Here is a 25,648-nt window from a genome sequence, read left to right as displayed (position 1 = left end):
TGTGATTATTTTTATGCCTTAATATTATTAATTAAGGCATAATATTAATATTAACTCATAAACTTTGTAACCTTGTGGCAACATGGCAGGCTTTTTGTTTTCTATCCTACTTGGAAATGGTTCTGTAGTTATTTTAATTGTGCCAACAAAGGGGAAAAAAAATCCCCCACTTGTTTTTTCTTGGTACTCCTACACATTTTCTGCTGTCCAAATTGTTTCTCCTTCCATGGATGTGGTTCTTGTTTTGCAGCAGAGCTGCGGATCTCAGAGTTTGGAGGTAGCAGGACCAAGGAACAGCCTGGTCAGAGCCTCCTCAGCACGGTGCTGATAGGCAATGGGTCTCAAGGCCTGTTTTAAGGTCTGTATTTGTGATGGCAGGTCCCGCAGAAAGAACTGGGTTTGGCTCAGTCAGAAGATTTAGCAAAGCACAGCTTTCCTTATTATCCCATCAAAAACAAGGTATCCAGTTTATTAAGCATAACTCATTCCAGACACTTCTGAAATAAGCACCACTTCTCAAGTGTAACCAGTAGTCTGTTAAACATCTTGTAGGAAGAGCTACATTCCAAATGCTTAAGCTGTTCTACGTCTTCTGCTTACCAGGAGCTGAGCTGACTACAGTGGAGAGAAGTGGAGAGAAGTGAAGAGAGCTTTCTAGCCAACAGGACTGCTCTTCACTTGAGGAGCTGCATGACAAGTCTTTTGCTTACAGAGATAGAAATACACTATGTAATCACAAAAATATAGAAAAAAAAAAATGTGTATAACAAACACATTACTAAATTTTGTTGTTTCATTCAAGGAAGGCAGTAAAGAGTTAGGATTCTCCCTTTCCATTTAGTTTTGCTACAGGATGGAAATGAAAATGAGGGGAAACTCAAGATGTTCCCATTTTATATGCAAAACACAAGAAGTTCGGAAATAATATTCTTTTCTATGATCTTTTGCACCTCATTTCCACTTATTTTTTAGAAGCAGTGAGGAACAGGAAGCCAAGCTGCCCAATTTATATTTGCAACCCTAGGAGCTCAAAGCCACTGCTCAGATCAGGTTGCAAATAAGGAGTAAGGGAGCTCAGCATCCTTCCCCTGACTACTGGATGCTGCTTTGAGTTTCACTTTAGAAGCCAGGATGGGAACATTTCTGTCAGGAAGGCAGAGCCTGTCAGTGGAATAGTGCCAAAGTTCTGAATAACATTTTCAGGGCAGTGTATTTTTTGATGATTATTTTTATGTTTCTTGAGTTTGCTTTTCCTCTCCTGTTTGATAATGATTACATCTGTTACCTAAAGAAGAACTGTGAGGCTTGTATGAAATTTCTTGTTGAAATCACAGTCCGTTTGTCATAGCAGAAGATACTTCAGTCATTACTGCAAGAATTAAACATCCTCTCCTTATTTTAGCTTTCAGAGCACTGAACATCATGAATATACAATTGATTTCAAATACTTCATGCTTATGTACTGCTTCAGATGGGAAGAGGATAGGGGGCTTAGTATAAACATCAGGCTGTCTGGCTCCGATTTCCAAATAAGGCCAAGGACGTGACATGCCTGGCTCCTCTTGGATTTCAGAACCTTGCATTCTTGGGTGCTTGGGTGTTTCCCCTTAAAAATGACTTAGATTGTTCACTTTCAATTAAAGCGGTACATTGCTTCCCATTGTTGAATTTACTTTCTCGTAAAAAGCTTTCCAGCAAGTTTCATTGTTTCATTCCCAAAGATTAATTTTGATTGTAAACCTATACACCCATGGGAAGAGTCCTATTTAGGGGCTTTTCTGTAGCTTCTCTTTCTCTCATAGTGGTGATAGTAAAATTATTAATCTTGCAAACGGTGTGAAGAGAAGGAAGAAGGCTGATTGAATACATGGAACAAATTCACTGCACAAAGGAGCTCAGTAGTCTAGGATGCTTCAATCTGTGCACAGATATAATCTACAAGATGGGAAGTGGCAGGGACAGCGTGGTGGGGGACTGACTGCCCTCAGCCTGCTCCTGCACAGGAATGCCATGTGTTCACAGCACAGGAACTGGAGCATCAAGTGAAGCTTGCAGTCAGATTCAAAGCAAGCAGAAGGAAGTGGTGGTTCGTGCAACAGGCATTGGATGTCTGGAACTTGTTGCCAGAGGAAGCAGCTGGGGTTAAAAGTTTACATGAGTTTAGGAGAGAACTGGACACATTTGCAAAAGAGAAGGCCAGTGAAGTTTATTAAATGAACAGAAAGTTCATCTGCATCAGGAAGTCCCTAAGCTGGAAGCTGAAAGTTATTAAAAGAGGCAAATGCATGCCTTGTTCCTGCTCTTCCTTCTACATCTGTTTGAAGGCAGGTCTGTTGAGAAAGGGCTCAGCAAGCTGGACCTTTGGCCTGATCCAGTATTTATGAGATATTTTTATGCCTGTAAATACCAGAGGGACAGACAGTGGTTTCTGACTGCAGTGGACTTTTGGTATTGGCTCAAGTGCGGAACACATGGAGTAAAAGCCACCACATGGGTAAGGTGCACCTGCCGACAGGCTCTGGCATAGTCCCGAAGTTGTGTCCTCTGTGCTGCAGAGCTCTCAGCTGCGTGTGCCACTTCTGGGGACAGAGATAGTCCTCTTCCTGAACATTCCTAATAGAATGCTGCACATTGCAGCAGAGGTTAGAAAAGGAGAAAGGCTAAACTGGGTTTTGAATGAGAAATTGAGGAACTGGAGATACCTTGAAATCTGCTCAAGATGATGAGGCTCACAATACAGTTTTCCCAGTGGGGAAAACAAGAAAGGCCATTGTAGTAGGCCTTGCAGAGAAGGAGAATCCATTTCAAGTAAGGCATCATGCGCGAAATATGTGCCATATAGAATGGCTGTGGAGACAGAGTTGTCCTGTGCTATTGGCTCGAGAGAGTTAAAATAATATCTTTAACCCGCTATCTTTTACCTGATATCTTTAACCTGAATATTTAGGCTACTAGAGGAATTCTGCTTTTGAACTGTTGCAGGGGACATTCATGTTTTTTACAGCCCCTCTGGGCTGTTTTCAACCTTAGCTGTAAATAATTCACTAGCAAAGATGCTCACACTCTATGATCTATGAAAAAAAAAAAAAGTAATTGTAAAAATGATCAAGTATTTTAATGGATCTACATATGTATCAGTTGTCTTTTTATACTGAGGGCTTCTTCAAAGGCATGTCATTATATTGTGGGGTTTTTTTTGTCATCATTATAGGAGTCTATATATCCTGGTGAAAGAATCCTGGAAAGAGAATTCCCACATTATCACATAGAGAGGCAGAGATTTACTAGCTACTCAACTGTTCCCTTGTTGCAAAGGATGCTTCTCACAGAAGATCTCAATGTCAAAACTGTTCCCTCTTTGCCTTAGAATTTTAATCAAATATTCTGAACACAGAGTTAGTCTCTGGAAGGTGTTGTGGGATTTTAGCTGTAGCTTCGCTTCTGTGCTACAGCATGGCTAACATGTTCCTTAGGAATTTAAGATATTTTGTGCTCAGAGGTTAAAGTTGAAGGAACTTTGAAGACAGGCTGAGAGAGCTGACAGAGTTTTGGTACTCTTCAGCCCGGAGAAGAGGCTACAGTGCCTTCCCTGGAGTATAGTTACCTTCCCATACCTGAAGGGGGCCTGCAGGGAAGCTGGGAAGGGACTTTTTATAAGAGCAGGTAGGGACAGGATGAGCTGAAATGGCTATAAACTGGAAGAAGGTAGATTTAGATTAATTATTAGGAAGAAATTCTTTACTGTGAAGGTGGTGAGACCCTGGAACAGGTTGCCCAGTGAGGTTGTGGATGCCCTCCCCAGAAGCATTCAAGGCCAGGCTGAATGGAGCTTTGAGCAACCTGGTTTTGTGGGAGGTATCCCTGCCAATAGCAGGGGGTTGGAATTGTACGATATTAAAGGTCTCTTCCAACCCAAACAATTCTATGATTCTAAAGACAGATCTGATGTAGCTGTTTCTAATTTGGGGCACCCACTGAATAGTGTTGCTATGCTTAGGTGAGTTCCTTTAAGATCTTATTACAAACTTCCACCTATACTTTATTGTGATTTGACACAATCAGGTTCTCATAAACTAGAATTTCCCTTTCCCTCCATAGAGATTGAATTTCCAGACATTCAGTTTCCAGCTTCTTGAAAGAAGCTTCAGATGCTCTCTGTACAGATTAAAGGCAAACTGGCAGCAATAAAACCAGCTTTCATTCAGAGATCAAAAATCCATGAAGATAAAGCACAGCAGGATGCATTTTAATATGAGATTAAAAATGAACAAACTGTTGCATTATACAAAGTTGTTATTAAAAAAATAACAATGCTGAAAAGCTGCGCTGCTAGAATTCGGATTTGCTTTCTTTCCTGTTACTTTCTGGTAATGCTGGTAAAATCATTATCTTGCAATAGGCAGATTCTGCTTTGAGCTAATGACAAGGCTTTGAATTTATCCCATTTTTAGAGAACAGAACCCGGCCTCAAGATCTAACAAAAATAAGTACGGTGTGAAAAAAATGTCATCTACTGTAATCCCTGTAGCCAAGCAATATGTTGCTGCACTGTGAATGAAGACAGTACATTTTCACATTGGTGTTGTTAAAATGCAAAAACAATGTTAATCCAAAATCAAAAACCTCTGAGAAGGGAACCAGTCTGTTAGATTCATTGTATGGATATATCATTAATGTTCACTTCTTTTTCTCTTTGTAGTTTGCTATTCCACAGGACACTCCTGAACTTGCTGCTTTTTTATATAATTCCACAATTTCTCATTACATCAGGAGAAGGGAGGTAGCCATGGCAGAACCTTACAGGAGGAACTCTGCAAGAATACTGGTGAGCTGACTAAAATCTGTACACTGGGACTACAAATGCAGTGCAGCCTCAGTGGCTGTTGGTTTGACTGCAGTTTATTTATAGACTCATTAAGAGTGCCTCGTGCTTAAAATGAAAGTTTTCATGTGAAGTAACAGCTCTGACGTACAAATACTTTGGGGCATATTGGGCCCTGCAAGTAAGTATTTACATACAACGGAAAGATAAGACTCCTTTCCCTTCCAGCACCCCAACCAAGGCAGATGGGACAAGTCACTACATTTGTGATGTTCAAATCAGCAGTGGAGGTCTTTAAAACTATGAGCAAGAGCAAAATTCTATCACGGCTAGTCCAGGAAAACAGTTCTGTTTAGTCAGTCTGGTACCTGAGTGTTTGTACACGGCTGCATTTTCAGATGGATTTTCTGTTTTTTCACTCCTGCATTCTGTGTCCAATCTCAAGGATACTTCAGCATTGTAGGCATCAGCTCCCTCGGCCTGGAGGCTGCATTCAGAGTTGGTGACCTCAAGGTCAGTGGTGGGATTCATGCAGTCAGCGCTTTCCTTTTACTTTTTTGAATCTCGGACAAAGTTTACTTCATGTCATGCAGTCTCTTATTAAGCTACTTACTGCAAGCTTGTATTTGGATTCCTTGACATCACTAGAATTTGGTAGGAAGAAAAGAACATCATAGATGTGGGTGTTCTGGAGTAATGCAATAATTACACTGCTTCTGAATGTTAATTTGGCAATTTTTATAACAAGAAAAAGAACATGAAAGTAATGAACACCATAATGTAATTAAAAGCAAAAAGCATTGATGAACCCATCTGAAACAGTAGTCACTGCTGATGCCTATGTAATTCTTTCATCAATCTGATGCCTAGGGAAGCATCATTCCTCTGAGACTGAAGGAAAAATGCCCAGACTTTCAGACATACTGGTCAATACCACAAAACACTTAATCCATTCTTCAGTAATACCTTAATTATCAGTTATCTTCCCCAATGATTAAGCTCATATGCTGCTAACATAGAAATCACTGTAGCAACTGTTAATGGTTAACCAACATTGTAAGTATGCGCTGTGTCTGCACCTTATTACTCAATTTGAAATATGAGGCAGAGATTTTTCAGCTGCTTGATGCAGGCTGAGAGTATGCAGGAATATAAAACTGGCACATGTGATGAGCAGTCCTCCCGTGCAATGTGCTTTTGATAAGCACAGATCAGAATGGGATTGGGTACAGTGCCTACCAGTGAATATATAGCAAGGCTTTTTCAGGATTGACATAAAAAATAAGTTAATGTATCATTTATTCTGTTAGAAACTGGTCCCAATTCTTTCTGCCCTCAGCACTGGCTACTAAAGATTAAAAAATATATATTTTTTAAAATTTTGACTCATGGAGGATATGTATGGAAAGTGAATGCTGTTGTTGAAAATGACTGATTGGCAAAAGGCAATTTTTTGTTCAAACTTTTATATTTCTTCAGAAGTTATAAGTAATCCTAATTTTCATTAAAACATTTTCACAGAAATGAAAAATGTTCTGAGAACAACTTCTGCTGTTTGTACAGTTTGTTAAACATTAGGTTTACTCTTCCATTAGTTCTTCTGTTACGGTGTTCCTGAAAATCACTGTGGACTAAATGCATTACTACATAGAAATATGTGTTCCGGCCCTAGAACGTCAGCCAAAAGTAGATTTTTGCATACTAATAATTTATTTTGTTAATATGTTGTTTTGGCCACTATGATTAATGAATACAGCTCTCCTCCTTCCTGCAAGATAAATAAATCTGGCTGGAGGATGTTTAAATATGAAAAGTCAAATAAACAGTTACTCTGAAATATTCATTTAAAAACAAAAAAAAAAGTGAATAGTTGCAAGTTCCAGTTTCATTTTCAGGCAGACTTTGAGAACAGTGCATAAGTATTTAGCTTCTTGTAATAAGGTAGAATTTGTGGGGAAAGCTGTCCATAAAGATACAGGATTCCTTAAAGATCTTTCCAAGTCTATTACATCTGCCATCATCTCAGTTTCTGAAGTATGGGCTCTGGTAGCACAGCCATTCTTCCTCCCCCAAAGGAACACACTTGTGAGAAATAACTTTTGCCATTGAGGTCTCAAGATTTCCTGTCAGGAGAGTTGATAAAAAGCATCCACAAGAAGAGGAATCTCTGCTTTGTTATAAAAATGAGTCAGATAAAACCATAGCCTTCCTCTGGAATGAAATCAAAACTTTTCAGGTAAAACTCATTTGTATATGTACAACAATACATTTTTTTTTCAAACTGTAACATAATTGTCTTTCTATGAGACCTGCCTTCCTTCATACCCCAAACAACCCCATAATTTCTGGGGTTTCCCACGGGACTTTGCTCATTCCCTTCCATGGCTTCCAGTCAGCTTTTAGCATTTTTTGTGACATTCTTCTGGCAGACTTTAACAGAGTACATGGTTTTGAGTTACTTGACTTTACTTTCACCTTCATGTCTGTTTATAAGCCAGAATCACTGCTCATCAGCAGCATTTCATGGGCCACGAGTTTTAAATAAGGAAACTAATGAATCTTAGCAAACATTCTGGCTGCTATAATGTAAATATCAGTAGGAAAACTGGAAGAGTTGGAAGAGGGAAAAGATTTAAGAACATAAATGTAGGCTTCAGGCAGAGAAGACAGAAAAAATACATGTTGAAATGACAAAATGATCAATGGAGATAGAATGCCTGCTTCAAAGGATTTATGAGTACCCGGACATTTTAAGAGCTCTGCAGACTAGACTGGTGAAAGCTATTACTTTCATTTTCGTTAACTACGGTAGTTGATTGTATTAATTGAAGGAACAAACACCTCTTGGTGTTTCCCTCTTTCCCTCTTGGTTTATGTTCTCACAGTGGCTCATGACATATCTCATTTGTATTAGTTTACATCACTGGTTTCAGACTGCTTAACTTTTAAAGAAAAAGTCCATTTGTTTTGATAATTTAGAGCATTTGAAAATAATTTCATTCATCTTGAAAACAAAAGTATGTCTTCCCTTTGTTTTATACCCAGAACTGTACAAATGTGAAGTGTATCCTCATTTCCTGCAGTGTAGGACAACTGGAAAGAGGGAAGAGCGCAGCACTGAAAATCAGGTCCCGGCTATGGGCTGAAACTTTCCTGCAGGTAATGCAAACAAAAAACATTCTGTAGACACAGATCCCTACATCTTTTATTTGATTAATGTATGGGAACTCCTGAGTCACGGCCTGAACCACTGATGGATCACCTGAGGCAAAGGCTGAGTCAGCCATGAGAGCACAGGTGAAGGCAATTCAGCTGTGTGACCAGAAGGGGTGGAGCCTGGCTCCATCTCTCCTAGACCCATTTAAGGGCTGACTGCTGCTAGGGAAGGATTTTTTTCTGGAGCTCCCTCCTTCTGGAGTTTTTACTGTGAGCCTAGGACATGGGTGAGCATTTCATTTTTCATTGTCTCTTTCCACCATGATAATCTTTCAAACTAAAATACCATCCTAACCAGGCCACTCTTACATTTGTTAATTGTACAATTAGATATTTAGAAATTTAAACTATGAAATTAAGCGGTCCCAGTGTAAAACCCTGAGTTTGACTTCCTTTGAAGGTAATTTCTGACTAGCTCCTGTTCAAGTCACGTGCATGCTGCTTACTTTCCCTTCACCTTCTATCAGCCCCTTTCAAACTCATCTCCTGGATCTTCCCTGATGATTCTAAGATTATTTTTAAGCATCTTTACTGCTTTTCTTTCTACTTTCCTGGACTGGCCCAAATTAATCATCTCTTAGGATTCTTTGGGGTGCTCTGCATTCTTTACATCTTTCCAGACGGAAGATCTCTGTAGGAGCTGGAATGTGAGCTGTAAACTTGCAGCTGGCCACATGACTTTAGTATAATGCGGTTGTCATGGATTTGTCTTTTTACAAGGTCCTTCAGAGGGAATTCTCTATATGCTATTGAGACGATAAAATTATTGTGTCTTGTTTTTGAAAATAAAAAAATCTCATTATATATATCACAATTTGAAATGTGAAATTTTCCAGATCTTCATTGCTGTAGTGCTCTGAAAGTTTTGTTTTTCTTGGAGATAACACCTTTAAGCATTGTGCTAAGAGGATGATAAGAATATCAGCGCTTTGGGTTTGAGTGAATATCTTTAGCTCTGGACAGTACACTGAGAAGTTTTTATTTCAGTTTGCTGTTATTGGGAAATAACAGCGATCCTATTGTGATGGAACTGGTAGATTATTGCCTTCCTTCTTCAAGGAATTTAGAATCCTGGTCTTTCTACCAAGAGTGCAGTAGCCTTCCTGTGTTCTCTGTAGCTGGGGGAGAGGAATGGTTTATCTCCACAGTGCCTCTTACCCTAACAGAACAACAGAATGCTCAGCTTCCAAAAGGAGCTTTAAGTGGAGCTCTTCACACCACTGAAGTGCATTTTTTCTTTTTCTGGAAGTGTGAAAAGAGATAAATTTTTCCTCATTCAACTTGTCTCCCTGGAGAAACCAGAGAGCAGGTGGGCCCTTTGTACACTGGCTAGCCCCTGTTAAATTCATTTAAGAGCTTAGCCCAACTACTTCGCTGTCCCTAACACTTCGAGACAGCCAGATAGGCTGAGATTATCTTTGGCTAGAACTATTTGCGGCAAATCTGATCACCGCTGTGCCCAAGTAATATTACAAGTGAACCTTCTTCATCTTACTAAACAAAAGATAAAGTTTAACTCCATTTGTGAGCTACAGTACTGGAATCTGGACCTGTCACATTTAGGATACAATCAGGTATTTCTGTTCATCATTCTGCAGGTGAAATCCAAGTAAATTTATGAGGGCGGAAAGCTTTGTCTTGTTAAAAACAAAACATGTAAATGAAACCCCTTGCATAGATCTTAGACCCTGGTTTTCTAGGCCATTTACAGCTATTTCAGTGGGAATTAGTCTCCTGAGTGTTCTGAGTCCAGTTTTGTATGTAGCAGGAAATAACTATAAGAGATTAAACAAATTTAATGAGAAACAGAGAGTGGTTCTCTAAACATTTGGTTGTGACAGAGGATGTATAACATTAGCAGAAACTGGCTACAATAGGCACAGTCTCCTTTTCTTAGTATCTCCTAATGGACAGAATATTTTTCTAGAATGTAAGCTGAAGAGTTAATATTTAAAAAGTTTAAATATGAGCTTTTTCTTGTTAGTAAGCCTAACTGTCTCAGGCAGAGGATAACTGCATGAAATTTAGTGGTGTGGTTTTACAGGAGCAGTGAGACTCATCTTACTTTGTTTTAGTCATCTGAAAGTTATATACCAGAGCTACTGTTCTAACAGTGTAAGGATGGGGGCAAGAAAGTGAAGTGTCTGAAGAGGATGTTTTATGGAGTTGATTCAGAACACCCTTCTCTACTGACTTGATCTGAATGGTAAAGAAAGGTCACAGCTGTGCTTTGGGACACAGTTGTGTGCAAACACAGAGGCAGTGCCAGGGAGGATGCTGCAATCCCTTTAGCATCATCTTCTCCCTTAACAGAGCCTGCTTGTTATGACTGTATCTCCCTCCAAATAGTAAGCTTGAGACAGAGGTGGATCCCCATCCTCATGGGAATGAGCCTGCCTGTAGTCTCTATGGGTGCTGAGACCCCATGACACACACCCATACAGGTACATCTTTCAGTGCTGCACTGTCCTTGCATACCCTTGCTATCAAACAAGTTTTGGTTTTTGTTTTTTTTAATGGGCTGTGAGGATTTTACATTTTATCTATATCCTCAGGAAGCGTTGCTATTTCCTTCAGATAGTAGCTTACAGGCCTTATAAAGGCCCAGAAAACTCCACTTACAGCAACAGGATTTTTTTCCTTATAAAAACCAGCCCCCTGAGAACTGTTGCATCCTTCCATTTATGTCTAAAAAGCTGCCAGAATAACATGACCCCTGCTTCACATGCAAACATATATATTGGGAAGAGAGAGAGAGGGCAAATAGTGTGGTGGGATCTGATTGCCTTCCTCCCACTCACCTCAAAACAGTTGCTTTTTTCAAAGCCCCTTTTAAAATTAACACTTAGTCAGCCATCGCCATAAAAGAAGATAGAACACAATTAGTTTCCTAAAAAGGGCATTCTTTGCTGTTGGTAAGCCTGTAATCTTTTAGTTCCCAAAGTTACTCCAGAAGGAAAGTGATGTACATCTCAGAAAACTGCTGCTGTGAGCACGTTTGAAATCTGCAGATTCAAACTGAGGATTGAGATACAAAGTAGGATGTGGTGGTGCTGAGCCAGGACACAATGACCCCACACTAATGCTTTTGTGCAGAAGCTTGGAGGAGAAGTTGCTCTCTCCACAGCAGCATCCCAAACGCTTTTGTACATGCACTTAATGCACAATATTTTCATACACCAAAGAAGGCAGGATGGTGGTAACATGCAGCGTTCCACAACTGTGTTACAATCCAGGTGAATGTAGGCTGGTCTCTGGAAGAACTGTTGTGCTCATTTAAAGCTGAGTACAAACTGTCAGTATGCATTTTCTTCTCATAGACATGCTAATATCTCCTTATAGATATGTTACTGCAAACCTGGTAAGAATTTTAATCGATTAATGCTCGGATGAAATAATCCATGTTTCTCATTGAAGCTCTGTGGATGAGCCTGTGTATTTTGTTGCCGCAGAAGATCCATCTTGTAGTGAGTGATTCCTTCCTGTTCCACTTAGATTATTTGGCAACAACTGACCCCTTTGCCTCTTGACAGTTGTAATCTCTCACCCTGAAGCCTAAACTCCTATAGCAAATAGAAGCTAAATGATATGCTAAGAGTAGACACGTTTAAGTAAATAAAGCAGCCCGAATTTCCCAAGCAGCCAACAAAGATAGAGGCAGACGTTGTGCAAAGGCCAAGAAGAATCACAGACCTTTACTGGATTAACTTCAAAGCCTGACTGTAAATGTAAGCCCTGACTTTTGGATTCAGACTTGCTGATCTAGCAAATAGTGGCCTGATTCATGCGAAAGAGAAACAGTTTTGTTGTGTGTTGTTAGGGCACTATGATGTCCCCATTTGTCTAACTGTGGCATTCCTGACTCATCAGCAGTAGATCCAAGGGGATCCTGACCAGTGTTCTTTGAACTCCAGTGGATACTTTTTAATGTAATGCTCAGGAGTTTGGAAAATGAATTTCTAAATGGTGAATCTGCACCTTATGTCTGATTTAAAGGCACGCTTCCAGGCTCCAAGCACTTCAGACATTTACAGCTTTATGGGCAGTTCATCCTTAGCTGCTGTTTCAGCCTGTATTGAAAATTCCTCACAAGTGATAACAGTATTCTGGTGCTCTTGGGGAAGCAGCAATGTGAAAAAAAACAGAGTCAGCAAGTTTCCCAAGAGGCTTTGAGTTTATTTTCTTTTTGCTGTTGTTAATTGTACTGTTTCACTGTTGGCTTTTACAGAGTCCCAGATATTTGAGTTTGGCACCCTTGACTGCATGAGCTTTAATTGGTATTAGAGAAAAAAATCTGGTTATAATCAGAGAAAGCTCAAAAGCTACAAAAAGATGGCAGCCACTGTGTAAGCTGGTGCTCCTTTAGAAGCCAAAGCACGGTTTGGTATTCTCTGTAAAACACTTGTCTTTTCAGTGTTCTGCTCATGCACTGCTCCCATTTCTTTTTAGAGGCCTAAATATGGAAGTATAGGCTTCACATAATAAAGGCAATGAGTGCAGCAACACTCATGCTGTTAAGTGCCTGGCCTCAGACTGGAATCCAAAGCCTGGGCTCAATGTTGAGCATACAGAGACAGTGGGGCACCTCAGAAAGACAAACTGAGCTGCACTAACCGGCACCTGGAGCTATTGTTGCTGTTAGAGTATATGCTGTAATTACATGCACTTCCTTAATGAGAAATTTTGTTGAGGTTCTCCATATTTTATTACTGGTGAATTCAGAAGCTCTTCTTAGTGTGGTAGGAATCCTCTTTTCCAGCCAGTGCCTTTCTATCAAGGAGTCAGTGTAACTACACAGATGCAGAAGACGGTGAAGAGGGGCCACGCAAACTGTCTGGTGTTGCACATGTGGTGTTTGTAGAGGGCTGGAAATCAGAGCTAAGGTGAACTGATGGAGGTTGTCTGTCCCTGTTGCCATAGGCAGACCATGGCCATATATAGAACTGGATTAGTTTCATTCAGACTGAGGACTAAAAGTCATAAATTTGATGCAGTGACCTTCAGGACACATACAATAATAACAAAAGGAGGAAGTTGTCAGAGAAATCTGCCTTTATGTCAAACAATTGTTGTTATTTCAGAAAACAAAGTAAGTAAAGAAGAAAAGAGTGTGTGGCCAAAAATACCATATTGTGCTGGATTTGGTTGTTTATTTGAGGTGAAGGCTAGAAAGAGAGATTTTGGCATTGGGCTAAGCCAGCTGGATGTTCTTTTGGGTGTGGACTGGTTTTGTTTTCATTTATTGTTATTCAAAATAATGTCAAAAGGTTAACAAGAGCAGAACATAAGGATCTTGCTAGATGTGCTAGGGTATACGTTAGGTTAAGTTTATGGAAAAATAAACATCTTAAACTGATAACCATTAAAATCACTTTAAAGTGATCTGAAATCACAGAAAGTAGCTGCCTCTATTATAATTTAAAATACTCAATTTAAATAATATAGTATGACATTTAAAGGATACAGTATGTCAAGTATAAAGGATTAAAGATAGAGATGAGAAGGTGTTGATTTTCAAAGGAGTGTTATCTTTTTCAAAAGCATGGGCTTGCCATCTTAGTACAAATAGGACTTTTTCATCATGCACACAGTAATAGATGCATTCTTTTAAATATGATAGAAGAACAAACAGTTGCATGGCCTCTACTCTCAGCATTTATGTAAGCTACTCCTTGTTGGCAGTTGTTAAGGTTTTTGAAGGTGTGGGTCGAAGAAAGCAAACTAATAAATTCCCTAAGCATACATGTAAAAGGTAACACCATATTGCTTACTGTCTCCTCTCTAAAATGTGCCAGACTGCGGTGGACATAGGGGGAAACAAGTATGAATCAGGAGGGCCAATATTGCTGCACTGGCACTGAATTCTGTCTGCAGGAGATAGCAGCTCTGGGGGGGAAATTCCACCACAACTTGCTGTAGAGACAGTGCCTGCTCTTCAGGTAGGACAGCTTCACTGGGCTGCATCTAACCAGAAAACCATATTTCAGAGAAGCTGAACGGTGCTCCACAGACACACAGAAACAGGGTCATTCTGGGGAGTATCTCTGGTAGTTAAACACCTCAAACTTGCAGAAAAGCAATCAGCTGTCAGACTTCCTCACACTACTACAGGTTCTATTCCTCCTGCTCTCAGTCTAGCTACCCTTCACCCTTTGCATGTCAATCTGCCCTGTGACAAAGATGCCTCAGTGTTCCTTAAAGATGTCAGGAGAGCTCAGGTGCTTGCTTGAGCTTCCTGCAGAAACTGCCAGCTTTCTGCCAGAACTGGGAGAACTTTCTTCTGAGTTGTCCAAGTGTTTCCAGCACTCCCTGTGCTATTTCTGTTCATCTCAGTAGTATCTAGGGAGATACTTCATTCAATATTTTTGGAGAATGCTTTCCTTCATTTCTGGCTGCTGCTTGTGTCTCACAACTATTAAAGAAAACAAAGGCTTCAGTTGAAACTGTTTATAAAACAGAAGTGTGTGGAAAGAGGGAAGCGTTAGCAAATGCAGCAGCAGGGATCTGCCACCCAGGCAGCCCAGGGAATGGCTGTGTTCCACCACCTAGCCAGGGTCTGGACAAATAGCTGTGTCAGCCACATGCGCAGGGCAGGCTCAGTTGTTTGGCCACCACGGGAACTTCAGAAGGCTGATGTAGCCAGGGCTGGGCTTCCTCCTGCTGATCATTAAGGCACTGATATCCTCTAAGACGAAATTCCTTCTTTCCTTTTCTCTGAGCCATAATGGAGCCCTCAGTTGAATTGCAAACCACAAGTCCTGCTTCTTCCAGTAAGCACTGAATATTTAAATATACACTGTTTAAAAAATTATATGCTAAAATTATATGCTCAATTATATGCGTAAAGAAATGCTGTTTCTCTCAAATGACTTGAGAATTATAAACACAACTGCAAGCTGCCTGTCTCCAAGGTGTTGGTACAAGTAAAATTCTATTCCCAGCTGATGCTGACCACAGTCATCATTTTAAAGCTCTTTGCCACAAGCAAAGAATTCTGCGAACGCAAGAAAATACTCTTTTATATTCCCCATTCCTATAAAGTAATGGAGATGTGCAGCATTTCCAAGAGCCTAATGATGGGTTGAGAACACTTGATAGAAGTGGGCACAACCCATGGTTGTTAACCCCAGCCAAGCACTAAATCACAAAGTATCCTCCTCTGCCTCTGATGTTCTTATTGCTGATATAAGCAGAAAATGAAATAAGCCATGTGTAGTAGGTGAAAGAATTTGTTTTCCTATGGGTTTTGCCTTTCTTTGTAGGATATTTCAGGAGTTAATTCCTTCTCTGTACCTTAGCCAATCAGTCTGTCTGCCTAATATATACTTCTTTAATACTCTAATATTTCCTGCCCTCTCCACTACAGATTATTTTTATAAATCATAGCCAGAATCCTGCTTAATATGAATTGCTTAGAACTGAAAACATGAGGCTTTTTTTCAGGCAGAAGGAGTTCTGAATCTGAACACAAATAATTGTACATCTACAGAAACACGCTGGGGTTTTGTGGAAGAGTCCAACGCTTGGAATCTCATATAGAAGTTGGAGAATGCCTTGAGTCTGAAAGTGGAAAATAAGGAATGTGGTGAAGAAAACATTATTTTTCTGAAGACAATTTCATAGATTTTAAGCACCATGAAAGTTTACAATAATTGTTTATTTTCTAAGCCTAATATTATGTCAGCTTATTTTTTATTTCAAGCATTGATGATAGAAGATATAGTTCCTTCCATTAGGTGCCATCTGTATTCAAGAGCTGATTTTGGCTTCTCCTATGTAGTCTCTTAAGGCAATTTTCTTCCTATTGCTCATTCCTAATATAAGCTCAAAGGAGAGGTTGAATGTTCGGTAATATATGTTCAGCTGCTCTCATAATTTTGAAATAACAAAATTAATGTACAGGCAAATGAATTCCAGAAGATAATAAATATGCTGGCTTAATGTCACTAACAAATGTTCATATATTTGAACGCAAGGTTTTTGTCTAAAAACAAAACAGGAAGGACAAGACAAATACCAGAATTACTGCCCTGGACCTCAGGAGAAAAGGCTTCAGCCTTTTCAGGTATCTGCTTGGAAGAACTGCAAGGGGGATGATCCTGGAGAACTCTTCTCCAGGGGAGTGAGTTGATTCTCAAGCATTATCTCCTTCAAGCTCATGAACAGTCCATCCTAAGTAATCAAGCAAAGGTAGCAGTAGCTCTGCATGGGAGAACAAGGAGTTCCTGGTAAAACTCGGGGGTAAAAAGGACATATGCAAGAAGTGAAAGCAGCCAGTTGACCTGGGGTAGAGGCTGAGTTGGGAATACCAAAGTACTCTGTGGAAGAGGAGGAAAAAAAAAAACAAAACTGAAACAAAAACAAACAAACAAAAACCACTGAAACAGGTTGCTTTTAGTTTTTGGATTTTCCATTTTTGGAGATATTCAAAATCCAGCTAGCATGGCCCTGAGCATGCTGTTCATTGACCCAGCTCTGAGCATGTTCTTGGACTAGATGATCTCCAGAGGTGCCTTCCAACATCGGCAATTCTGGGAAAATTGAGTTTGGGCATGACCATCCACCTTCACCCAAGCCATCTTCCAGATGTAGGTTATTTCTTGTCGTGTTTACAAAGATATCATTCTTATTCAGTGAAGAAAAGAGTAGACCATGGAATCTTTTTGTCTCAATCTTTGTTCCATAAAACAGCTGAAAAGGGAGAAATCTTTCTTAAATGGAAAGGTTTTAAATCTTTTTATGTAACAGGAAATTTCAGAGGAAAACAACACTTAGGAGGGAGGAAAAGATTTTGGATAATCAGGAAGGAGCTAAGTCTTGTCAGTGGAACAGAACTCCTAAATGTGCCAAAAATATAAGGTGGGAGAAAGAGTTTTGCAGAAGGTGATTTAGGAAATGACAGGGTCATTCCAAATACACTGAGTATGAATGCAGTCAATAAAAAAAAAAAACTAGTAAGTGTGATGGTTAGAATGAATTTAATGATTTATAAAGCAATAATGCACTTTACAGTACAGTGTACAGGAAAAAAAATCACAGGAAATATTAAAAAATGGGAAATAGTACAGGTTTCATTAGTTATTAAATAACAAATCTGACTTGAGAAGATGAGAAATGGCTTTCAGTATTTCCACATTAGTCTGCCTTGAAGATGGGAGAAATTTTCTAAGTGCACAAAGATTATAAGGGGCACAAGAGGCAACTGAACTTTGCAAAATGGATAAGGTAGAATTTACACTTGACTCAGGTTACTGGGATAATTTAAAATTCATCCCATTACTCAATGTACTCTGTAAGTAGCTGCTGCCAAAACAAGGGATTACTTTACCAACAAGGCTCTGTCTTTCCATAAATCAGTATTGGAATACTGTGTTTAATTCTGATGTTTCATAAAGAATTGAGACAGGTAGCAAGAATGATTAAGTACTTCAAAAATATTCTTATATATGATTAATTTTTTACCTCAAGGAATGTAATGTAAAGGAATATAATGATAATCATGACTCCAAGGCCTTATTTAATTCTCTTCAGAGCAAATTGAAGTACTTATACTGGAAATTTTTATCATTACCCCAACTTCACATGAGATATGAATGATGAGTTGCATGCAGTGTCACCCGGAACAATCAGCTGCGGAGATGGAATGTGAAACAGGTTCCTTGGCTTCCAGAGGAGCATGGTAACCCATCAGGCATCCTTCCTTGGGATAAAAACAAGAAAGGAGGTAGACACGCTGCAAGATCTTTGCTTTATAACCATGTGGCATCCAGTGAAAATGAAAGACTTCAAAGAGTTCTGGAAGATTAACTTGATAGATGGTATACCTAGCCTTCGAAATCAATTCCAATTAGATACTGATGGTGCCAAGAGCTCAAAAGGATTCAAAGTATTTGTGTGGAAAATATTTGTATTCCCTAAATGTTGCAATCAGAAAGATTCTTGTAAGGCACAGGAGCCTTCGTGTGTCAGGTTTTACACTGGTTCCTAACAGTAGAGATTTTTGCACTTGGCTACCATGTTGAGAAGTTTGCACAGGGTGGGAGGTCGTTGTCAAGGGCAGAACTGCACTGTGAGGCAAACAGTTGGGTGGAGGCTGTCAGTGTCTGTCTGGCTGGCAGATGAGGAGACAGGACTAATTAAAAGTCTCAGCATGAGCTGTGTGATATAACAACTTTCAATCGTTCTAAACAGCAGAAGATGCTGCCTAATCTAATCTAGCCTAGCCTACTCTAATATGTAATCTAATATCTAATAAATGCAAACAAATCTAAATGAAATATACAAAGAACAGACAGCTACAGTTTGTTTAGTCTGAGCATCTTTAGCTACACTGAAGTGCTTAATGAGAGCTGTGTAAAAAATTTTATTAGGCAGCCTGCTAAGCAGTAACAACTAAACGTTGATGTTGCACTTGCATGGTGTAGTAAAAAAGCAAGGTGGGTTGTTCTGGTGTTTTTGAACAGCACTGCAATAGGAAATCAATCACACTGTAAGTGAAGTGCAAAGATGTTGGTTCCTATCGTTGTTCTGTGATGGCAGTGCGGAGCTGTACCTTTGATGCCAACAAGGAGCCTTTCCAGCCTGGTCTCAGTGTGGGCCTAGACATTTTCTCAAGATACCTCTGATCCTAGATGGCCTTCCTGAGCAGAGGAAAGATTTTAAAACATAGGCACCCCATAAATCTCCCTCTGCTTCAAGCTCACCAGTCCCATGTTGCAGGGAGAAATATGAGGAATAACTGCATGTGCTGTTCTGCATGTCTAACCCTTTGTACCCACTTTGAATGTGCATTCTGTATTTCAGCATTATCCTGAAACTTGTGAATGCACACAGGAACCTGGGACCCTTTACTAAAAGAAGCTATCTTTGCTTTAGGAAATCAGTTCTAATCTGCTTATTTCTCATCATGCTTTGGGGTTCAGATATGGTTTTTAATAATTTCTTCTATTTATTTAATTTCAGAGGAAAAATGATCCCTATACTCTTTCTTCCAATGTGTCCTTCAAAGTTAAGAACATGCCCTATAAAGTGCAGCCAGCGAAGCTCCCAGAGGGAAGCACAGCAGTAAGTAACTGAAAATGATACCCTTGTGTGAAGCACATTTATTTGGTCATTCTGCTCTCAGCTGCAAAGTTTTTATAGGTGAAAATATTGAGATCAGTCTTTCCTGTGTTTCTAGTGTAAATTCCTGGAATAATACCTAAAGGAAATATGTTTATTGCTTGCTGTGGAAGTTGCTGGTATGTGATACTGATTCCATTTTAAAATAATTGCCTGCTGCATTCATGTGTGGACTGTGTTATTGCAATCTGGATGGATTTTTTACCCAGGAGAAAACAACAAAACTGTGAAAGCGACTATCTAATTACCTGGTCTGGAGTAAAACAATTCTGGAGGAAATTTTTTGTGAAAGGTACAAAATGTTCTTTCTCCCACAGTCAGAGATCTCCTTCTAGTCAGCAGTCCCCTTACACAAGCTTACCGGTTGTCTCTGGCAACGTTTATTTATATTAAACTTCCTTGAGACCCTTATTTTCAGAAGGGTCTGCTTGCCGTGCTAGGTTTTGCCACCTCACAGAGCATCAGGTAGAGGGTATGAAATTACCTGGTAATCCCTACAGACCCTTTAGTTGAATATCAACTAAACTTGACTTCTTTGCAGAGTGAAATTAGTATAGCTGTGGGTTGTTATATGAACAATGAATGCTGGAAGTATACACTTGATTTGTTTCCCATTGTCAATGCACTGAACATGGGGAGCAACTTAAAAGGAGATTATTATTCTGGTGTCTAATATCATGGATAAAATTTAGTCTTTTTTTGCTTTACTGATGGAAGTGAGTAAAATATGAGTGCAAAATTTGATTCTAGTATGAGTCATGTGAAATGTGGAGGCTTATTATTCTCATTTTTATAAAGACTTATTGTTCACAGATCTTTATGTGGTGATCTCAGCCCAAACTTCTCCAGGTTAAATCCTGATACGTACACATCATATTGGCCCGCTGAGATATAGCAGAAGGGAACAGGATGTTTTCTCATCTTTAAAACCAGCATAATACACTTTAAAGTTTACACTGAATATATTGTAGAGGATGCAAGCTATAAGGTTCAGAGTTGAGCATGCATGGATTTAATGGCTGGTCGATATTTGCAGTGGGAAGACACAAGTTTAAATCTTTGTCCTATAGACTCAGTGACAGAACTTCAGCCTCTCACACCAAGAGAGCCGTGATTTCATCAGAGAGACTGGAGACTTAATACTGTATTCACCCAAAAAGGTTCAAAGGCGCCAAGCTGACAGATATATTCAGGGTCTTTTATTTTCTTGTAGCATGTGTTCCGTAACAGAAACACATGTTGTGCAGAGCTCTCTTGATAGTGGTGCCTTCATCTGGACTGAAGTGCTATACCCCAGGTGATAGCCTGCTGTTCTCAGCAAGTGTCAGATGATCTACCAATGATCAGATAAGCATTTTATTCTCTTACTCCAGCAGAATAATGCTTGCTATTTGATGCAGATGATTTACAGCAAAATGCCTGTAATGGCAACTGTAAAATGTTGAAAAATGATAGTGCTTTTATGTTGTTTCATATCTGGACATGGCAGTTGATTTTTGCCAGCTCTACAGCTCGATGTGTTATATGCACAAGCTCTTTTGATGTTCCACTTCCAAGAAGTTGGGCAATGCGCTATATTTTTGCTTCTTCTGGAAAAGGTCAGCGGCTGTGTTTTAAAAGTTTCCAACTATTTCTTTGGAAGTTCATGGGTTGTTTTCATTCTCAGAAAATGCAAGGTAGGAAACGGAATAAAGATTTTAATATTTTAAAATCAATTGTCAACAGTATGTACTTAAGAACCAGGTAACACCTTGTGGTTTATGTAGTTAAGATAATATATTGTATAAGAACAGAGCACATGTCTTTCATTTAGCTCATACAGTACTGAGTTCCAGTGATACAGGATGATAATGTCTTTAATTTTAATGCAATAAATATTTTGCATGCACATCAGTAATGACATGCACTTATGTATTTGTAGCCCTGAGGCCTTTATTTTCATCACCATGGAATCTTTCGCAGTAAAAAACTTAGAGTGAAAATGGCTTTGAACAGAAAATAGCTGGAAACTTAGTGGAGCTTAAATCAAAATTCAGTAGAGTCAATAGAAGTGTTTGTTAATTTTGATAGGCTTGGAATTACAATTCCTTATTGTGCAACCCGTTGGATTTCCTTGCTAGCTGATGTATCAAGACAAAATGTCACTTTTCCTTAGAGACATTATTACAGTAACAAGGCTGTAATACTTGTTTAATTTCTTGTGGAAGGTGAAATAATACCTTTCATCATACAAAGTACAGAGTTAGAATAAACAGAATTTCAATTTCCATTTTTGTTTCTGATTCTTGAGCAAGTTTTGGAATTTATTAAGATACTATGGTTTACCTCTACCTCAGATGTTTGGTAGGATCTTCAGAGGGAAAGCCTTTAGTATAAATTGTTTGACCAGTGTCCTACTGTGCACAGAAATTGGCTTCACTCAGGCTTATAACTCTTTTTTTTAGCTGTTCTACTCTTATGAGTACTTTCATTTTAAATGTGCTTTTGTGCCCTACAAAGTGTATGTGTACAAATATTTGTAAAGAGTCAACATCAATGTCTATAGCAATTATAATTCCAAGCTCGAAGAAGCTTTTACATTCTGTTTTTGAGGATTTTTTCAGAGCATGCAGGAATGTAATTCTGCTAAAGTTGGATGGGAGCACATAGGAGTGCTATAGAGTTACTGTTCCTCTGTCTTTAAGCAAAATGACTGAAGATTAAAGAAAGATCAACATCTCCAGTAAAAAATCCTGGTATTAGAGTATTTAATTTACTTAGCGTTTCTTTTGCGACTTTTCTGTAGCAGACAAAAATACAGATACAATATTGTTTTTAAAGTGCATCTTTCAAAGGACAGGAGTGTAAAAAGCTTTGTGAAGAGCTCACAGACAGGCACTGCACTGGTGCTGGGTGTTCCCAGCAGTAGAACCCAGCTCCCACCTGTGCAGGAAGACCTACCTATGGACAACACCACCTTCCCTCCCTGCTGTCCACTGGAGACAATCTTGGAATTATGTTAAATAGCACCAAAGTCAGGGGCAATGTCAAAACTATATAAAAACCAATGGAAAAAAATATGTATATATTATTAATTAGGATGTGCGTAAATGTGGCACATTAATTTAAAAAAGGATTTTTTTTTAAAGAGGCAACATAAAGAAGTCTTCTTGCTCTGAACTGAGAAAGAAGCTAAAATGAATCTGAAGGGCAGTGCCAGCATGCAGCACGTGCAAGAATTCTACTTCATGTTGGCCACCTTAGATGAAAACAGATAAATCTTTCCCAAAACATTCCCTGGCTCTGATCCTGCAGCACTAAACCTACCACATGGAGAACAACAGAAATCCAAGCTGAACAATGCAGACTGATCTTAAATCAAAATCATATGGAAGAGCATTGTGGACAGCATCTGGTTGAGGAGGGTCTGTCGTCTTGGATATGGTGAACCAGGGCAGGCATAGCTGATGGGATGTTTTGTTTCTGTCTTCCCTTCTGTTTCAGTCCTGTGGGTGTTCAGGACTTGTGGTGTCTAGCTGTTGACCAGGAGCTGTGTCCACAGCTCCACAAGTCTTTGTACAAGTCTAAAAGGAGGCAGCCCAGGGCATTAATCCTGCTGTCAGTGCACACACAGGAGTGAGTCTAGTGCTGTATACAATCCTCTGCTCACCAAATAAATCTCAAGTGCTCCACATGGCCATTTGCTGGCTCTCAGAAACCTAAGGTGGGGGTAGGGGAGAGGGCTATGAGCACATGCAGAGCAGGCAAGGCCATGTACTGCCACATCACTGTACAGTGCATCTTCAGAAAGGCCCTGATGTTCCCATCTGGCTCTGTGCTGACATGTGCTCTAAGAGGCATCACAAGCAGAGCCAGGTTGTCTTCTTATTTCTGCAGCCTGAAAGGAAAGAAAATGCAGTAGACAAGTGCAGCAAATATCTGGGAAATAGTGCCTGAGAGGAGTTACAGAACAGCTACATTGGTTTCTGTAGTTCCATGCACTGCCCATCATCTTTAGCCAAAGCCTAGTGAGATCCACTGCCCTTGTGACCAGGTCTTCAAGGTTTGCCTCAGAGCAGCGTGCACGAGGATCTTCAAGCAGTAAAAGGGAGATGCTTTCTTTGTTGGGCGTCTGAGCTCACTGAGGCTTCGTGCAGCCCACCACGTCTGCATCCTTCTGATGTCCTTGGCCAGATGAGCCTTTTACTTAAATTCATCTTTTTCCTCAACAGGCTTTTCTCTGGAAGGAATCTCTGCAGACAGTTCCGATGACCTTTTTCTCATTTTTTTCTGCCCTTGCATTTTAACACCAGATACAGTTCCAATCTGAGACACAAGGAAAGCCATTCAGAAGTACTTTGTCCATTTGAAATAAGTATTGCTATTGCTGAACACAGTGATACAGAGAGCCCACAGAGCTCTGCAGTGCTTAAGAAGCTTCCCAAAGTAGTATCCTTGCAGTGACATGGTGACTCACAAGATATTTGCTGGGAGCCAGGGGTGGCTTTTCATATTCTTAGTTTGCCTTGAAATGAATTTATCTTGCTTTAATTGGAGAACTAATACTTATTCTTTGCATATTCTTTCTTTTTTGCTTGACTAAAAATTAAGTGTTGTAGAGTAATAACTATCTGCAGCTGCTCTAATAGAAGTATTTGTTAGGTTTTATGTGAATGTATTTGTTAGGATTGTATGATTGTGTGACCAGCACATCAAGCACTTCATGCTACCAGTCAATGTTGGAATGCTGTCACTGTGAGGGCTGGGCAGTCTCTCAAGAATTCCAGTGTAACCCTCAGTGTAAGCTTGGGTAGAAGGTAATTGTTATCCCACATAGAAACTTTGTTCGTAATTTCGACTGTGTCCCGTAACAGTGAGAGATGCTATAAAAAAATAAATGCATCAGAAGTACTTAACAGACTGCCATTTTTGCAAGCACTGTGTCGGAGAAGGGATAGCTGGCAGCACAGATGAAGTGTGTGGAAGCATCTTCCAGTTAAGCACGATGGTAGCTAGGACAAAGATCGCTGGTTCTTGCAGAAAGGGAAGTCTAGAGCAGATCGTGAGGAAGAGTGAGAGAGTTGCAGAAAGGCTGTAATTTGCCATCTTTGAGGAGAAAAAATTATAGAGATACGGAAATCGAATTAATTGTGAACTGGACTACAGAGTTCAGTTTTTCAGACTTAGCGTGCTGTTTCATGAATCAGCCTGGAGTTCTGCTAAATTTAAGGTGTACTAGCCCATGAGTTAACAGCCAAAAAACAAGTAGAATTTGCAATGAGAGCAGATCAGGGAGTAGACAATGGTCAAGAAACTTATTAAGAGGTTTGGATTTCCTATCTGTACCTCCAGCATTAAAGAGCAAGATAGTTTGAGAGTTTGTGTAATCAGTTTGCAAAGGAAACTTGTCATCTTGTCATGGAGAACAAAATAACTTCCATCTGCCACATACTTACTCTGTTTTAAAAGTAAATGAGAGAGGTCCAGCTGAAAGCCCAGGGGAGAAATAACTTCCGAGCCTAGCAATTAAGGAGACATTTTGACACACGCACACACAAAAAAAGACAAACCTTAAGGGACATAACTGTGGCTGAAGGAGATAAGGAAAGCTCAGATTCATTCCTTCCTGCTTAAGAACAGTGGAGAGAGAGTAAATATTAAATGAGATTGATGAGGAGCCTTCCCAACAGTCTGAGAGCATAGAATACATTTGGTACAATGTATAGCGGGGAGAGCAAGGGGGAGGTTACTTATATGGATGACACAGAAGTAGAAATACAGAAGGTTTATTATTGCTCTTTCTCAAGATGAAGCTCTGGAGAGAGAAGCTGACTCAACTAAAACCTTGCATAAGTCATGTTATACACATCTGCTGCTTTCTAGAGCCTCAGACAGGGACAGAGTGTTTTACGCTTACCTCCTTTGTACGTAACAGACTCTCACTTTCTTTTAAGGGGTGTAGCATCATGGGCATTAGGCTGTATCACAAGCCTTCTGCTTGGGTTTCATTTTTAGACTGCTTAGCTAAAACGCAAATCACAGCAAATGTATTCTGAACTGTCAGCAGAAATTTTAAAAGCTGGTATCTGTTGTGGTTTGAATAAAGAGTTTGGGCTGTAGTCAACCATTGTTTCTGAATATTTTTCTATATAAGTAAGTTATACTGGTGTAGGCTATACCAGCATGAACCTGAATAGAATTTTGCTGCTTGAACTGCAAAAAAAGGTGTGTTTTTTTTTTTTTTTCCTACATTGTACTAAGGAAAAATGATTCTTACATATGAGATGGCAAGTACTTTTGTATATGTGCAAATCCCATTTCTAATAATTATCATGAACTAGGGAAAAGAAACTTGCAGTAAATGAAGCCACTCTTGGAAAATTCCAATAAATGTATGTTTCTAATCTGAAAAACGGTATTGAAGTGATAGTTTATAACCTCTGTATTCTACTATTAGATTTGCTTTCCTTATTATTTTCCTTATTATTTTCCTTATTATTTTCCTTATTA

At 39.5% G+C, this 25,648-nt stretch overlaps 1 protein-coding gene across 1 annotated transcript in view; it reads left to right on the top strand.

Annotated features, from left to right (window-relative positions):
* ITGA8 (integrin subunit alpha 8) overlaps window positions 1–25,648 on the top strand; it is a 94,843-nt gene that overhangs the window by 66,087 nt on the left and 3,108 nt on the right. The window contains exons 26-28 of the mRNA XM_042888940.1: window positions 4,700–4,825; window positions 7,868–7,981; window positions 19,001–19,102. Of these exons, the coding sequence (XP_042744874.1) occupies window positions 4,700–4,825; window positions 7,868–7,981; window positions 19,001–19,102 (342 nt within the window). The remainder of the gene's footprint in view (window positions 1–4,699; window positions 4,826–7,867; window positions 7,982–19,000; window positions 19,103–25,648) is intronic.

Source organism: Lagopus leucura, unplaced genomic scaffold (assembly GCF_019238085.1).
Source record: "Lagopus leucura isolate 7727_CA_CO unplaced genomic scaffold, USGS_WTPT01 Super-Scaffold_100157, whole genome shotgun sequence".
Lineage (NCBI taxonomy): Eukaryota > Metazoa > Chordata > Aves > Galliformes > Phasianidae > Lagopus > Lagopus leucura.
Note: the sequence above shows the minus strand (reverse complement) of the source record. Positions and strands in the feature narration are given on the sequence as shown.